This window comes from Littorina saxatilis, linkage group LG1, assembly GCF_037325665.1.
Source record: "Littorina saxatilis isolate snail1 linkage group LG1, US_GU_Lsax_2.0, whole genome shotgun sequence".
NCBI lineage: Eukaryota > Metazoa > Mollusca > Gastropoda > Littorinimorpha > Littorinidae > Littorina > Littorina saxatilis.
In genome coordinates this window covers 85651454-85668358 of record NC_090245.1, presented here as the reverse complement: position 1 = coordinate 85668358, position 16905 = coordinate 85651454, and the positions used below count along the sequence as shown (strand labels likewise).

At 40.4% G+C, this 16905-nt stretch overlaps 1 protein-coding gene across 2 annotated transcripts in view; it reads right to left on the bottom strand.

Annotated features, from left to right (window-relative positions):
- Nucleotides 1-7058, bottom strand: part of LOC138982422 (uncharacterized) — a 12394-nt gene extending 5336 nt beyond the window's left edge. Inside the window, exon 1 of one of the 2 annotated variants that reach the window (XM_070355711.1) lies at nucleotides 6634-7058. In XM_070355711.1, coding sequence (XP_070211812.1) covers nucleotides 6634-6636 — 3 coding nt within the window. In that variant the 5' untranslated portion in view covers nucleotides 6637-7058. Of the gene's footprint in view, nucleotides 1-1435; nucleotides 1487-6633 lie in introns of those variants that run through there. The other variant, XM_070355704.1, reaches the window with a different exon arrangement.
- Between the last annotated feature and the right edge of the window lie 9847 nt (nucleotides 7059-16905).

The window sequence follows — 16905 nt, the reverse complement described above, 5'->3', positions numbered from 1 at the left end:
GTGCGCGCGAGCGTACGTGTGTGTGTGTTTTATATGTAAAAGTATCAGCTGGTATTTTTTGTAAAAATACGTCAAATGCGTCTGGAAAGTTCTACACGCAAAATCAGAGGGTATCTCTTATCTTGCTTCTTATTTCAAAAGATTATTCATGAATATAGACATAAATGGTCAACCACATGCTATAGCCGCACATAAGTCCTATACATACAGCCACAGGCCGAGATTTAAACTGTCTCATAGGGCACCAGCATGTTGGAGGATTAACTGTGGATCAGGGAGGGGGAGGGCGGAGAGAGAGAGAGAGAGAGAGAGAGAGAGAGAGAGAGAGAGAGAGAGAGAGAGAGAGAGAGAGAGAGAGGGGGGGGGGGACAGGGAGAGTGAGAGAGAGAGAGAGTTTCGGGAGTAGCAGAAAGACACTAGTCTTAAAATAATGAAAAAGAAGTGTGTTTACAGCTTATCCTATCCCATGTTATGAACGTACCCCACCGTCGATGGAATACGATCATGGCTCCCCACAGACGCCTCACCTAGAGGGTCCTAGGACCCCCATTTTGTATTGTTGGAGGGTCCATGGATCCTGCAGCGAAGTTTTAAAGGGTCAACAACTCCAGGGGCGCCAAAGCTCCCTCTTGTGAGGTTTAGTGCGTCCCGGGACCCCCTCAATAAATGTCTGGTATGTATTTTTGGCTTCTAGTGCGTTTTTGACGCAGGGACGCGCAGTTTGGGGAGCCCTGTTAACGATACTAATAAAGGGCCAGTATAGGAAATCATGAAACTGGTTTAGTCACGATTTGTACCAGCTTCATAGCGTGATGTCCAGAATTAATGACACAATAAATGCTGGTAAAACAGGGGCATGTATTTCAAGGACTACTGATAAACCCCGTTCTCTTTCTTCGTAAGATGTACTGAAATAGCATGAATATGACCTCTCTTGGCTTGCCACATGTGGTTTTACAGGTGAATTTCGTGCCTTTTTCACTCCCTTTGATTTGCATGTTCAAGTGTGAGGATGCGCTGGGTACCGGTGTCACGAAATAAAAACTCTGCCTGAACAATCCCTCTCAATGCGGTCAACGCGCATGCGCTTACATGGGGAGATTAATCAAATCGTGAACAGTCGAGCGGATTGCTAACCCTAACCCTAACTAACCCTAACCCTAACGTCCAAGATTGGCGCATGCGCGTGTACTCTCTCTCTCTCTCTCTCTCTCTCTCTCACACACACACACACACACACTTCCACAAACACTTTATCACACACACACACACACACACACACACACACATACACACTATATCGCACAAACACGCACGTACACACGCACGCACGTACGCACGCACGCAGCACGAACAGACACTCACAAACACACAAACACAAACACAAACACACACACACAGACAGAGACAGAAAAACCCAGCGTCCTTCACCTACCTTCAACACTACAGTAAACAACATCACGTGTCGCACGCGGTGTGTGTGTTGCCAAACTGTCAAAGCCAAAACAATAACAAGGGGCTGTCACTCACTCAAGCAGGGGAGGTAAGATTAAGTTTCAAAGGGAGACAAAAGCACACTGTTGCAAGTGTCCGATATTCGCGCAAGGGTTGTACGAGGGGCTTGTCACGCGAATGGTTATCTTTTGCCTTATTTACAGTTGCCTAACTTTTGTTGTAAAATCTCTAGCCTTTCATGAAACGAGGTCATAATAGAGTCGATACGATGGACTAGTATGAGGGCCCCAAAGGGTTTAAAATCGTGATCGTGATTGGCGTTTTTTGACCTTTCTGTGACCGTGATTGCCGAAATTTCCATTTCTGTGATCGTGATGGGACTTTGCCCGTGATCCGTGATGACAAAAAAATCAAGTCTCGTGATCGTGATCGTCATTTGTTTTCGTGATCGTAATGGGCATTATTGCAAAGCATTTTATTTTCAACGTACATTTTTCACAGCTGTATCACTCTATGATCCTCTACTCGTCAAGGAGCCAATCCCGATTGAAGGGAAGCAACAACACATTCAGAAATATGATTTTGACAGCGATTGCTTCCCTTTAAGAGAACCAATCACACACAAAAAATCCAATCAGAAGGCAAATTGCAAAAGTCTGCCAAACTTCATCCAATGGAGTCAAATTCGAATTCGAAGATCAAAAATGGCGCGCATCGGTACTGTCATCGAACTTCTGTTATATTTTGTGCATTCAAGCCAGACCAAAGCAGGCGGCGAGAATGCCTTCCGCTTGGTGGAAAGGTCAGGCTACGGGTCGGTCTTTCCGAAGACGAAATATCAAGGTATGTTGATCTATGTTGCTCTATGACTGTTCTGAATGTAGGCAAAGATCTTGAAATTTGTTCAAGATCTTTGAGTTTGAGTGAGATCATTGACATTGTCGACATTGCCACGTCCGGCTGTCACTCGCTCAGTGTGACCTCGACTGGCTCGAGATCGAGTCTGCGTGTAGCCAAAACCGAAACTAGAAATTTGTTTTTCATCCCAGCAACGTGGACACGCTTGGCATAGATTCTAGTTGTCGCTTCTTTGCATTAAGCTTGGATTTATTTTAGCGCATGTAAACTTTAATATCAACAATGGGTTAAATTCAGAAACAATGGCGGGGAGACGTGCCAGTTTGGGTCACTTGATCCTCATGTCAAAGATGATCAAAGTCATGTTCGTTGGGGATTTTGTCAGGCATGCTACTTTTCCGGTAATTGCCGAAAATCCGATAAAGCCGTTTTCAAAATCCGGTAAAGTCAAATTTATTCCGGTGAAGTTGAAAAAGTTCCGCAAAAACGATCCGTGTGAATATTGCGCAACGCGACCGGGCGCCGGTCTCAATGAAGCCAGCGCACAGTAGTGTTGTTTTCACCAGTTTGGAGGTGTGTTGAATGGTGGTGGGGAGAGGCTAAAATGGGATTTTTAACAAGATCACAACACTATTACAGCCCTGAAAATGATGCCCAGAATGCACCAGATTGCACAGATTTTAACCGTTTTTTTAGAGAAAAAAATCCGGGGGGGGGGCATGCCCCCGGACCCCCCTAGTTGGCTCGCCTGCAAAGCAGGCTCAGGCTTGTGGCTTCGCCACTGGCACTGCGTGCTCCTTTCAGGTAAAACCATTTTTGGCCTGTAGCATTCCTGTTTGCCATGAAACCAGGCGATGGTGTACCTCAAATTGTATGGCAAAGTTGAAAATAAAGAACCCATCACCCATACATGTACTTTAATTTCAATCCACCCAATAGTTTTTGAGAAAATGGGTTTACAAGATTTAGCTCTGAAAATGTGAAATTGTGCAACTATATATTCATGTGTGTGAGTGAGGGTGTGGGAGTTGAATGTGTATGAGTGGAGAGAGAGAGAGAGGGAGAGAGAGAGAGAGAGAGAGAGAGAGAGAGAGAGAGAGAGAGAGAGAGAGAGAGAGAGAGAGAGAGAGAGAGAACAATGAAACCAACATTATGGTTACTGATTACAAATCATGATATGTATTTCTATGTGTGCATGAAAGAGAATTAAAAAATAATAATAAAAAAGTGCAACAGTTCTCACTTTGTGTTGAATAAACAATAGATCCAGAGGAGCGAATTACTGTGTGGTTGTGTTTACTTGACACGTGCTTTCTGTACATGCAACTCAGTTTTACCGTGACCGTGATTTGCCACTGGTGTTCGTGATCGTGAAAACAAAAATCAAGGTAACTGTGATCGTCAAAGCTAAAATTTCCCTTCCCGTGATCGTGATGATACCCCCCCCCCCCCCCCCCCCTTTGGGGCCCTCTAGTATAACCGTTGTTCCACTATACCGATATTTTCCAGATCTGTAAAATGGATGTGTGTGTATTAACTTTACTGTCCTGTTCCCCTAGCAACAAGGAAAATAAAAGCTTCGATACAAGCAACTACTCTTTCGCTGTTGAAAAGCTGAATGCGTTCAACTGAAGCTCGCTTTTTTTTAAAGCACCAACTATCGATTAATATTGTAAATTTTATGAGACCTCCCTCAATATTATAGTAACGGATTGAAATATCTACATCCTTGATTGTGATCGAGAGTTATCAGTGACATCGTTGTTTTGGGAACCGATACTCCTTACCTTTTGAATTTACGTTTACACTATTTTCTTACAGCTTAAAAAACTGATTGTGTAGGTTTCACTAAGACAAAAATCATATTCGTTACATAGATATAAGTGCTTGGTTCAGTATCAGTCGTAGTAGTAGCAGCATCAGCAGCAATAGCAGCAGTATATAGCAGCAGCGGTAGTAGCAGCAGCATCAGCAGCAATAGCAGCAATATATAGCAGCAGCGGTAGTAGCAGCAGCAACAGCAGCAATAGCAGCAGTATATAGCAGCAGCGGTAGTAGCAGCAGCAACAGCAGCAATAGCAGCAGTATATAGCAGCAGCAGTAGTAGCAGCAGCAACAGCAGCAATAGCAGCAGTATATAGCAGCAGCGGTAGTAGCAGCAGCAACAGCAGTGGCACATGTCCTTTCCGACTGCCATGAGCGACAATATCACTGGCAATAATTAATGGCATAGTGGTGGTTACTGCAAAACTTTATTACTGGTAGTATAACATGCGTTCTATAATCAGACAGCAAGGACCACGATAGTACAAATAATTACTACTGTGATCAACAACAAAAAAAAGCACACCAGTTGATACCGACATTACTGCGGTACGCACTGCACAAACTGAACAGTTTTCATGACAGTCCAACAACAGTTAATGTAGCGCGCACACGCACGCACGCACGCCCGCTCTCTCTGTCTCTGTCTCTGTCTGTCTGTCTGTCTGTCTGTCTGTCTGTCTGTCTGTCTGTCTGTCTGTCTCTCTGTCTCTCTGTCTCTCTCTCTCTCTCTCTCTCTCTCTCTCTCTCTCTCTAAACGTGTTTTATGCTTTGGTTTCAGTTCTCAATATTTGGGAACAATATTGTGACATCCGTTTTCAGTTCCTGAAGATAGCTGATATTGTATTTGAAACGGCGAACATGATATATTTCCTGATTTTGGTTTGATCAATACTGTCAATTTGCAATAACAAGTCAAATGAGAGGGTATATCTGTTAAGAATATTTATGTTGTATCTCCCAGAATTGCTGATTTCTTTTTCTCGCGCTTTTAGCCTAGTCTTTCCCTTTGGTTGCCCGTATGTCCTCCATGCCTCCCCGCCACCCCCCCCCCCCCCCCATTTTTGTCAAGTCCACCATCATAGAGATTTGTGTAATATTGAAATGTTTTGGTCACGTAATATATAAGCTTGTTTGCTTGAATTCTTGTCCTCGTTGCATACTGTTAATTGTAACATGTCATATATTTTGAATAAGATTTTGTTTAAACCAAATGAGCGGGTATGGTCTTTTTCTGCATTTTTAAATCTTTTTCTGGTATTGAAACTATGTCACTTATACCCTGGTTACCTTGGTACACGGTTAATGTTCCTTTAGATGTTTGTAATGTACTCAACCTGAGCAATCAACCACTGTACCCCTTAAAGTGACCCGCATGTTCATTCAATGCAAGTCAGCGAAACATATTGAAACGGTATTCACTCATTGTTACAAAGTCGCAGATCACACAACATCTACATTTAAATAAATCGCTATGCACAAAATCCGGCATGGGTACCTAAAGTCTGAAAATGACTGAACCATATAGGCCTATATAGTTACCACAACAACAACAACAGCAAACAAGTCGCGTAAGGCAAAATTACTACATTTAGTCAAACTGTGGAACTCATAGAATGAAACTGAACGCACTGCATTTTTTCACAATGACCGTAGTCCGCCGCTCGTGCAAAAGGCAGTGAAATTAACGAGCCTGTTTAGTGCGGTAGTGGTTGCGCTGTGCTGCATAGCACGCTTTTCTGTACGCTTCGTTTTAACTTTCTGAGCGTGTTTTTAATCCAAACATATCATATCTATATGTTTTTGGAATCAGGAACAGACAAGGAATAAGATGATATTGTTTTTAAATCGATTTCGGAAATTTTGTTTTAATCATAATTTTTATATTTTTAATTTTCAGAGCTTGTTTTTAATCCAAATATAACATATTTATATGTTTTTGGAATCAGAAAATGATGAAAAATAAGATAAACGTAATTTTGGATCATTTTATAAAAAAATAATTTTAATTACAATTTTCAGATTTTTAATGACCAAAGTCATTGATTAAATTTTAAGCCTCCAAGCTGAAATGCAATACCAAAGTCCGGCCTTCGTCGAAGATTGCTTGGCCAAAATTTCAATCAATTTGATTGAAAAATGAGGGTGTGACAGTGCCGCCTCAACTTTTACAAAAAACGGATATGACGTCATCAAAGACATTTATCGAAAACATGAAAAAAAACGTCTGGGGATATCATACCCAGGAACTCTCATGTAAAATTTCATAAAGATCGGTCCAGTAGTTTACTCTGTATCGCTCTACACACACACACACACACACGTACAGACACACACACACACACACACACACACACACACACACACACACACACACACACACACACACACACACACACATACACCACGACCCTCGTCTCGATTCCCCCTCTATGTTAAAACATTTAGTCAAAACTTGACTAAATGTAAAAACAACAAAACAACAAAACTACGTACCATTTTCGGCAAGTCAGCTTCAATCTGGTAGTCCTTATAGTTCGAGGAACACTGCAACACACTTCCAAGTGTTCGTTGGGAATCCCAAGTTTCACTCACACACCATCACCACTGAGCCCTACTTGTCCACCTACTCAGTCAGTCAAGGCCTTTTGTCTCATCATACTTGCAGACTGGCCCACACACGCCAAAAACGCACAGGTAGGGGGGCGGTGAACCTTTGTGGCCGCACTCACGTCACTTTTATGGAGCTGTCCTGTCAAATCAGAGACGCCAGACTGAAATCCCACTGCGATGTTTATTAACCAGACGAGACATGATGGATGTGCGGCTGGTTAGTATCAATAGTGGACTCGATCGTCAAGTTTAAATGCGGTGGTGGGCAATATTCAGCGTCCCTACTGCCCACACAACACATGTAAAACTGATTGGTGGCCTGGGTTGTTGCGAACCGGTGTTGAAGGATCTCTAGACGCCCTCTGTATTCTGTTGACACGGGTTAGACAGGCTGAACTACAAGACAGTTGCTGCCGACACAACACATGTGATTTTGGTGGCCAGGGTTCCTGTAAACCGGTGTTGAAGAACGCCAGACGCCCACGTAAATGGTTGACACGGATAAGAGAGAATCAGTGCATGAACTACCAAAAAGTTGAGCGTGTCAAAGCATAATTAGATTCTAAACTCGTGGCTGGGCAAAGCGGCCTTTTGGGCAAATATATCCAAATGCAGACATAAAGTCAACGAATTTCCAAGAGAGACACGTTAAGTGCAGTAAAAGAAATAAAAACGCTTCAATCATCTACTTGCAGCTATTATATTATGACGTCAGCCGGCTTTGTTTATTTCACACAAACTTAATACTGACTATCCCCCCTCCCCTCCAAAGTGCTGCTGATCGAACTTTGGACCATGTATTCCCCCCTTGGATTCTAATTTGTGATGATATATGGTATTTTGACTTGAAATTAGCTTCAAGCGCAAAATGATTATTTTCTTATTCAAGGGACGTAACCGCTCGGTGCGATTTCGAATAAATCGAATTTGGGGTAAACTCGATCGAATTACATCACAAATCTGCTTTAGTTGCAAGATCTGAACATATCTCCCTCAAGATAATTGTACCGCTTGAAATTGGCGGAGAAACATTCAGTCTGAAGTTAATTTTGGCTGACGCCTGGCTGACGTCCTCCCGATAGCTGCATGCCAATCATCTCTGTTGCAGCTCAGCTCAATTATTTGAATGATTATGAACACAAAATCACAGCAAAAATAATTGTTCATCCCCGTAGACTACTTAATCGTCGGAGGAGACCTCTGATGCGCCAAACGCGAAAACATTCAGTTGAAACGGTTGTTGTTGTTTTTGTTAAAATGGCGCAAGCGGGCATCAGTCCGTCATCCAGGCTCAATCATTCTCCTCAAGGTCAAAAACACACAAAACCAAATATGCGTGGTTATATACCGTATTGTGTCTAAAATGAAAGGAGCTGATCGGTCCCCCAAAAATACCTTTAAATCACGCCTTTGGTGTTTACGCCCCTTCGTTTTTTTTCCAAAGATCTTTCCCCCAAGAATGGAAGAACAGGTCCTGAGGTCTGGCAAACAAATAAAAGTTGATTGGTTTCATGCGTCCTTTTTTTAAATTTATATATTTAGTCCCTCTCTCTTGACGCATACACTCTCAGGGAGTGTCAAACACGGTTTAAGTTAATGCATTATGTTGTGTTCGTTACGTCCTGACCAAAAAATCATGCCAAGGCCAGCCCGAAAACCTATACGCGACAGAACTTTCGTCATCACAACGCCTCATCTCTGCAAACCGCGACTGTCGCAGTCAAACGTCACAATAAAATTGTCGCCCATATTTCAAAACAAGGCTACTTTCACTGAAAATCATGTCGTGCACGTTTTGACCGACGCACAGGCGCCCGAATAAACAGGTCTGTGATCCCACACTGTTGTGTTTTACTGGAGGGACACGTACTGCTTTGCTAAAGTTTGAGTTCTAACTTCTAATGTAAAACAAAAATGTTTTTAATTTGCTCTATCTTGGTATAGTGTTTATTCAATGTTCGTAATTGCACTTTTTCGTGATTCTGAGTTTCAAAGCCAACCACGCCCCAGCATTGAACACATGTCTACTCTGCTGTTAAAGGTGGTCGTCTACAGTTTTCCTTTTTTACATTTAGTCAAGTTTTGACTAAATGTTTTAACGTAGAGGGGGGAATCGAGACGAGGGTCGTGGTGTATGTGCGTGTGTGTGTGTGTGTGTGTCTGTCTGTCTGTGTGTGTGTGTGTGTAGAGCGATTCAGACTAAACTACTGGACCGATCTTTATGAAATTTGACATGAGAGTTCCTGGGTATGAAATCCCCGAAGGTTTTTTTCATTTTTTTGATAAATGTCTTTGATGACGTCATATCCGGCTTTTCGTGAAAGTTGAGGCGGCACTGTCACGCCCTCATTTTTCAACCAAATTGGTTGAAATTTTGGTCAAGTAATCTTCGACGAAGCCCGGACTTCGGTATTGCATTTCAGCGTGGTGGCTTAAAAATTAATTAATGACTTTGGTCATTAAAAATCTGAAAATTGTAAAAAAAATATGTTTTTTATAAAACGATCCAAATTTACGTTTATCTTATTCTCCATCATTTTCTGATTCCAAAAACATATAAATATGTTATATTTGAATTAAAAACAAGCTCTGAAAATTAAATATATAAAAATTATTATCAAAATTAAATTTTCCAAATCAATTTAAAAACACTTTCATCTTATTCCTTGTCGGTTCCTGATTCCAAAAACATATAGATATGATATGTTTGGATTAAAAACACGCTCAGAAAGTTAAAACGAAGAGAGGTACAGAAAAGCGTGCTATCCTTCCCAGCGCAACTACTACCCCGCTCTTCTTGTCAATTTCACTGCCCATGCCGTGAGCGGTGGACTGACGATGCTACGAGTATACGGTCTTGCTGCGTTGCATTGCGTTCAGTTTCATTCTGTGAGTTCGACAGCTACTTGACTAAATGTTGTATTTTCGCCTTACGCGACTTGTTTCAATAATCTTATGGTTAGATTTCGATACAAAATTATGTCAAATGATGAATGAACCATGGGGGAAAAAATTATTAAAAAAAAAATATATGTAAAAAACAAAATTATTTTTGGGTAGCGTGACTCACGCTTCCAATATTTAGTTTTCTGTTTGCTGAGAACATGTGCTTTGCCTAAAAATACTGACCAATCAAATTCATGTCACTATGCTTATAGCCACGCCCAAACAAGTGCAGCAACAGTTTGACACTGGAGCGCTGTCCACGCTTTTTTATAAATGCACGAAATGCACGGGATTTGAGAGGAGTTTTGCGCTTGGCATTTTCCAAATAAGGATATCCTACTATGAGTACTACGCTGGAATACTACAATGAATTTTCAAACGGCTACACTGGCTTCGTCTTTCCTGATCGAAAGGGGGTGTATTGTTGATAATTGTAGATAAAAGACTCTGCATGTTAATGGTCAAATGGCGATTTCGGTATAAAAATGTAGACAAGGACCTTTAAAGCGAGGGAGTCTTAAATTGGTTGGGCCTTAAAAGGGGGTTTCCACTGTAATGACCAAGTTGTCATTGCTGACTTCCATTTCAACTTTATCGCTATTTTTCTGATTTGTTTGGAATTTACCTCTACAAGAAGAAGAAGAATCTTTATTTTCACACAATTGTCATTGGAATGTTATTACAGTCGTTACAGTATTCACCCGTGTGTCATTGAATAATGATATATATGGTTACTTCAACATAGCATGAGTTGCATGGAACTTGACTGTGAATTATGCTCAGTGGCATAACTAACTTGTAGCATAACTTCACATAGTTCACTTCCACACACATTTTGTTACAGGGCCGTACAGCAATCATTTATCATGCTCATAATTTAAAGTTGAATTGCAAAATGTATCAAGACTGTGCATGAAAAAAAAGGATTCTAATAAATCAAACATTTTAAGTTCCTTCAGTTTTGCGATTTGTATGTGTGCATGTTATGTGCGAATGAGTGATGTTGGCATTTACGCCCTTTTTTAAAAGCAAATTCGATCTCCAGGCCGTGCTGACACGATGCTGACCAGTCTTTCAAATGGAGCACTGTTTCATACATGCCAGTTGCAAGGCAGGATAGCTTTTAAATTGCCAATTTCAGCTGGCTAGATATTCAACCCACAACCTTGCACTTGAGACTAACGCCTTATGCACAAAAAAAGGTGTGTTTATAATTTCACGCCCCCCTAGTAAAGGGCGTCGGTCAGTTAAAAAATTGCTCATGTAGTGTGTCCAGATGTGAAAACTTTTATTTTGTGTATAAACATCTTCCCTTTCTTTCACAGTCACTGTTTCAGACACATAAATATTATTGTCCACTCATTCATTAATCCTTACAGGATTCTTGCCAAAAATGTAATGGGTAACAATAAATGGGGTCAAGGGGATAGGGTCGGTCAGGAAAATCAAAACACACCTTTTCTTTGGCCTAACGCACACAACTCTGGCTTCTTTCAGAAACAATGGATATCAATCTTTGTTTGAAGAATTGTATTGGCATATTTTTATTAAAAAATCAAAATAAATGATACATAATTATTAACTAAGATAACAGATTTTATTATAATACATTTACTTTTACATTGCAATATATAATGTGACAGGGGAGGCTACCACTCCTTTCACAGCAGACTCTGCACCCGAGTTGTTGGCCTTTAAGTCAACACCGGTGGATTGTGGAATTCTGTTTGTGGTGGGGTCTGGTGGTTTCCGATTGTCTGCCGCTTCCATATCTTTAACAAGTCCTGCCATTGTGGAGAACCCTATTCATTTCAACACATTTTCGCTCCATGCGCTACAAATAGAATTACCTTTAAAACCTTATATGACCATATGCAGCTCCATGGTCTGAGTCCCCAGGATTATTTGCGCAGTAGCAGTTCTCTAGGCTGGTCACACAGCTTGCTGCTGTGCCGACTGGTCAGGGACTCGGACATGGGGCTGTGGGTATAACTAAGCCCAGATTATCACATCAGCGTGTTTCAGTTTGAGGTCGAGTGGCTCCCGCCATCCCTCCTGATTCTAGCGACTACCCTCTAGACAACATATCCTCACCCTAGGCCCACTAGTCGCCAAACTGTACATATTGTTTTTATTACCACGGCCTTCGTGGTTTACATTTTAATCCTTTTATTTGTAAAAAGTTTTCAGATTTATTGCTCGTGTTCCTCTTACTTGCTCATCTATTTGGTTTTATTGGTGATCCTGAAAGGTTCCACTTTTTAACTCGATTTGAATTTTAAAAAAAAATCATTTTACAAACCCGTTATTCAAGATATAGAATACAGACTTATAATTCTTACCAAGAAACATCTTAACTACTTTTCATTTTAACAAATTCCACAGAGCATTATCAACTCAACCCCACCCCCTGCCCTCCTCTCCTTATTTTTTGTTTCTTTCTTTCCTCTTTTTGAAAGCGGACAAACACTCAAGTCCTTAATGGCTCAAAACCGTAGGACTTTTAATATTAATTTTAACGATTGTCTGTATACGTATGTTCATGGAAACCTTCGGGTTTGCATAACAGTTTTTATAGGGCTAAGAAATTGGCTCTAACATTTTCAATCCTGTTTGATTGCACTTCGCCTCCCGAGGTGATCGTAGTGTTTCGGCACTCGGTTACAATAAAAAGCATCAGCAAGAAAGACAGAGGATGAAAGAATGAAAACAAAACTATCAATGACAAAACAAGCATACATTACGTTGTAATACTAGCTATCACATTTATAATAATAATACTAATAATGTAAGCTTCTCTAGCGCGATATCTCAAACTCAAATTTTGAGTACATCGCTCCTCACAAAGAACATTAAACACAATCCATATTGAGTGAAAAAACAAACCAAAAACTAACAACATCATAACATCAATACTAAATACAGGGCTAGTCACAACAAACAATGCAAACCGTTTTAGACTATACACACACAGTCACAGAGGCACGGGAGCTGATCCGACTAAAATGCATGCCTCTGCCACCAACATTCTTGTATTCTGCTGAACCAACAGGCGCCAGTAGCGATGAGGCATACATTTCTGAAAGGTATGCGCCTCTTGTTGCATTAAGTTTCATTTCACATTGTAAGTTACAGTTCATTAAGTGGCATTCCACCAATATGTTACAGGACAACTACGTTACAGATCAACAAATAAAGTTACTTGTCACATTTTTATTATAAGTAACACATCACACTTGTATGTGACATATCACACCTCTTAAGTTACATATCCATGTTGATCTGTAACGTAAAGAGCTTATAAGTTACATTTTGTGTGAGCCACAGGTACACACACACACACACACACACACACACACACACGCACACACATGCACGCACACACGCACACATGTGCATGCACACACACACACCGGCAGACACACACCGGCACACACACACACACACACACACACACACACACACACACACACACACACACACACACACACACACACTTTAACCAAGCAAATTACTGAATAAGGCAGAATGGAGAAATCACATGCTAAATTCAACCACGAAGCCCAGGCTTCACGCGGACAAATTACATTTAAATATGGACCACTTCCTAATATGGACCACCTCCTGTTCTGACAAACTAATGGTGCTAGAGCGCTCAAAACAATTGCATTCGCTGTATTTACCTTCTCTGGATAAATTGCACATGTTAAACAGTTGTAGAAACACAAACCTGAAAACCGTTAGGCTTTTTCTTTTCTTTTTACACTTTTGGCAGCGTTTAACTCTAAATTTGACGATTAAAACGGACTATTTTCTGTCCACAGTCAAAGCTCAAGCTGTTACCACACAAAAATGGCGATATCGGACAGCTAAGACCGTATTTGTTACATTTTAGCAGTGCTGACCCCGAGTTTCTACTGCAAACTAAAAATAATAGCAAAATCTCAAAGTCTGTGTGTGTCCCCTAATATGGACCACCTTCAACAATTAGAAGGAAATAAAAGCTAAAAGGCTGGTTTCATTAATTTATTAAGAAGCTTGCTGAAAATAACCTATAACTAGCCCGCGAGCTTTCAAAAAAATATAACAAATAATATTCTTTTCATTTATTTTCTCTCTGTTTTTTTTTCAATAAGTTTCTTTAGTTTTCTGTTGTGCTTCAAATAATGTTCTCATCAAACCAAAACAGATAAATCTAAAGCATATTTGAATTAGTCTGACTTGCACAATAAGTTTTATCATGTTATTTCGCAAGAAAACAAGCTAGTTATCAGACAGAAACAAACATTGGTCCATATAAGGCATATTACTAACTCTTTCACAAACCATACAAACCCGACAGAGTTATTTCCGAACGTCGCCTATTTATTTTGAAAGATACTTGACGTCCAACCGTTGTCTGGAACAAACAATGTACACATTACATTCATCCTGCGAACGTGTCAGTATGTTCATCAGACAGGCAAAATTAAATGAATGGCCCAGCTGTCAGGGATTTTTGATCAGCCGGTGTAGACCAAAACTGTTGCCGTTACCACAAGCTTGGTATTTTTAGACCATACAAATGCCTAACCCTCTGTGTGAACAGGTGAAGCTCAGCGGTAACATATCCAAGCGGATTTGACATCATTGCGTCGATCACGTATATTGCCACCCACGTGCACGCATGTGATGTAATTTGCGACATCTCTGATGAAGACATGACAGATGGTACGGATCAAAATACTTTCAGTACTAGAGGAGGCGTTAGATTGACATAACATAATAATTATAGCATTGTCATTCACAGGTGCTCTCGTTTTGCACCAGTTGTTTACAAATAATATACAGTAGCGACTTGCTTAAATATTTTAGCTCATCTATTGCTGAATTTTTCATCAGTAGTAATCAACTCACTTCTTTGCTTGATAGTTTGCCTTTTTGTTTTCAAGATAGTTGTATAAAATCAAAGTAGGGGAAGGGCTCCTAATATGGACCACTTTTTGTTTCATGCTGATAACTAGCTTGTTTTCTTGCGAAAAAGTGTCATTTTGTGTTTGGTAGTCCTTCTCTCTTAGGTTAACCGTTAGGCCTAATTAGAGTGAGAAAGCTTTGATAGACATTCATCAAAAATTAAATACAGACAAAATCACAAATGGTCCATATTAGGAGCCTGGGCGCCTAATATGGACCAGTGAAGCGGCCTTCACGAATCACTGTAAAAAGCCCCCTATACTTCAAAATAACACGATACAACTTAGTGTACAAGTCAGACTAATTAAAATATGCTTTAGATTTATTTGTTTCGGGTTGATGAGAGCATTATTTGAAGCACACCAGGAAACTAAAGCAGCTTATCAAAAACAGAGTGAAAATAAGTGAAATTATCAACTTCCACGAAACAAAGACTTTTTGTTATATTTTTTTTAAATCTCGAGGGCTAGTTATAGGTTATTTCCAGCAAGCTTCTTAATGAATTAATGAAAAAAGGCTTTATCTTTTATTTTCTTCGATTTGTTGAAGGTGGTCCATATTAGGGGACTCACACATACTTTGAGATTTTGCTATTATTTTTTGTTTGCAGTAGAAACTCGGGGTCAACACTGCTCAAATGTAACAAATACGGTTTTAGCTGTCATATATAGCAATTTTTGTGTGATAAAAGCTTTGGTTGTGGACAGAAACGATTCCGTTTTAGGCGGAAAATTTAGAGTGAACGCTGCCAAAAGTGAAAAAAATATAAAAAAAGCCTAACGGTTTTGAGGTTTGTGTTTCTGCAACTCTTTTGACATGTGGTTGAGTTTGAATTTTTTAGTTATTTTGAGGTCAGGGATGACAAAAGCACAGCCGGCTTGGCCATCATTTTGTTTTGAGCCGTCAGTAAATATCTGTAGGTGATCTTTGTAACTGTTTGAGATCAGTTATTTCTCTTACTATTGATGAGACAAGCACAGGGTTATCTTTCTTTGTTATACCCAGATCATGATCAGGGATGATAATGGGAGACTCCATGAACCAAAAGGGGAAGGGGTTAATGGAAATTTGGGCCATCCTACCTGGGTTCAGAAGGACGCCAGACACGCGCAGAGCGCGCTAGACCAACAACAAAAGGTTACTTTCAACAACAAACAAGAAGGGCAAAGCCCATACGACTCACATGCTTGACCTTGATCTTTACATAGCAATGACATCATACACTAAGAACTGCTTTACACATTTTTCCTACCAAAATACATGTGACCTTGACCCAAGGTCAAGGTCATCCAAGGTCATGCAACACAAAGCTGTTAATTCAAGACATAGGAAGTACAATGGTGCTTATTGGCTCTTTCTACCATGAGATATGGTCACTTTTAGTGGTTCACTACCTTATTTTGGTCACATTTCATAAGGGTCAAAGTGACCTTGACCTTGATCATATGTGACCAAATGTGTCTCATGATGAAAGCATAACATGTGCCCCACATAATTTTTAAGTTTGAAACAGTTATCTTCCATAGTTCAGGGTCAAGGTCACTTCAAAATATGTATACAATCCAACTTTGAAGAGCTCCTGTGACCTTGACCTTGAAGCAAGGTAAACCAAACTGGTATCAAAAGATGGGGCTTACTTTGCCCTATATATCATATATAGGTGAGGTATTGAATCTCAAAAACTTCAGAGAAAATGGGAAAAATGTGAAAAATAGCTGTTTTTTAGGCAACATTTATGGCCCCTGCGACCTTGACCTTGAAGCAAGGTCAAGATGCTATGTATGTTTTTTGGGGCCTTGTCATCATACACCATCTTGCCAAATTTGGTACTGATAGACTGAATAGTGTCCAAGAAATATCCAACGTTAAAGTTTTCCGGACGGCCGGACGGCCGGCCGGACGGACGGACGACTCGGGTGAGTACATAGACTCACTTTTGCTTCGCATGTGAGTCAAAAAGTGTATCACTTTTAGGACGTTTCCACGGGGAAAAGTGACAAGTGGCATTTTACTCCGTTTCAGTATTACCAAGAGTTAATATCCATCACGACGTGTCATTAGGGATACAGTAGAAAGAGACACATTAGTTATTCACAAGACTGCTGTGTCTCGAACACTGCATGATTGCATGGCTTCCTAAATGCGTCGTTTTGTTTGCTAATTGCCAGTAATTGCATCATGCATCTTATATGTGGATGTGGGGTCAACTAATGTGTGTTTCCATTGCACAAAAGATTGTTTCTATTTGTAAAATAA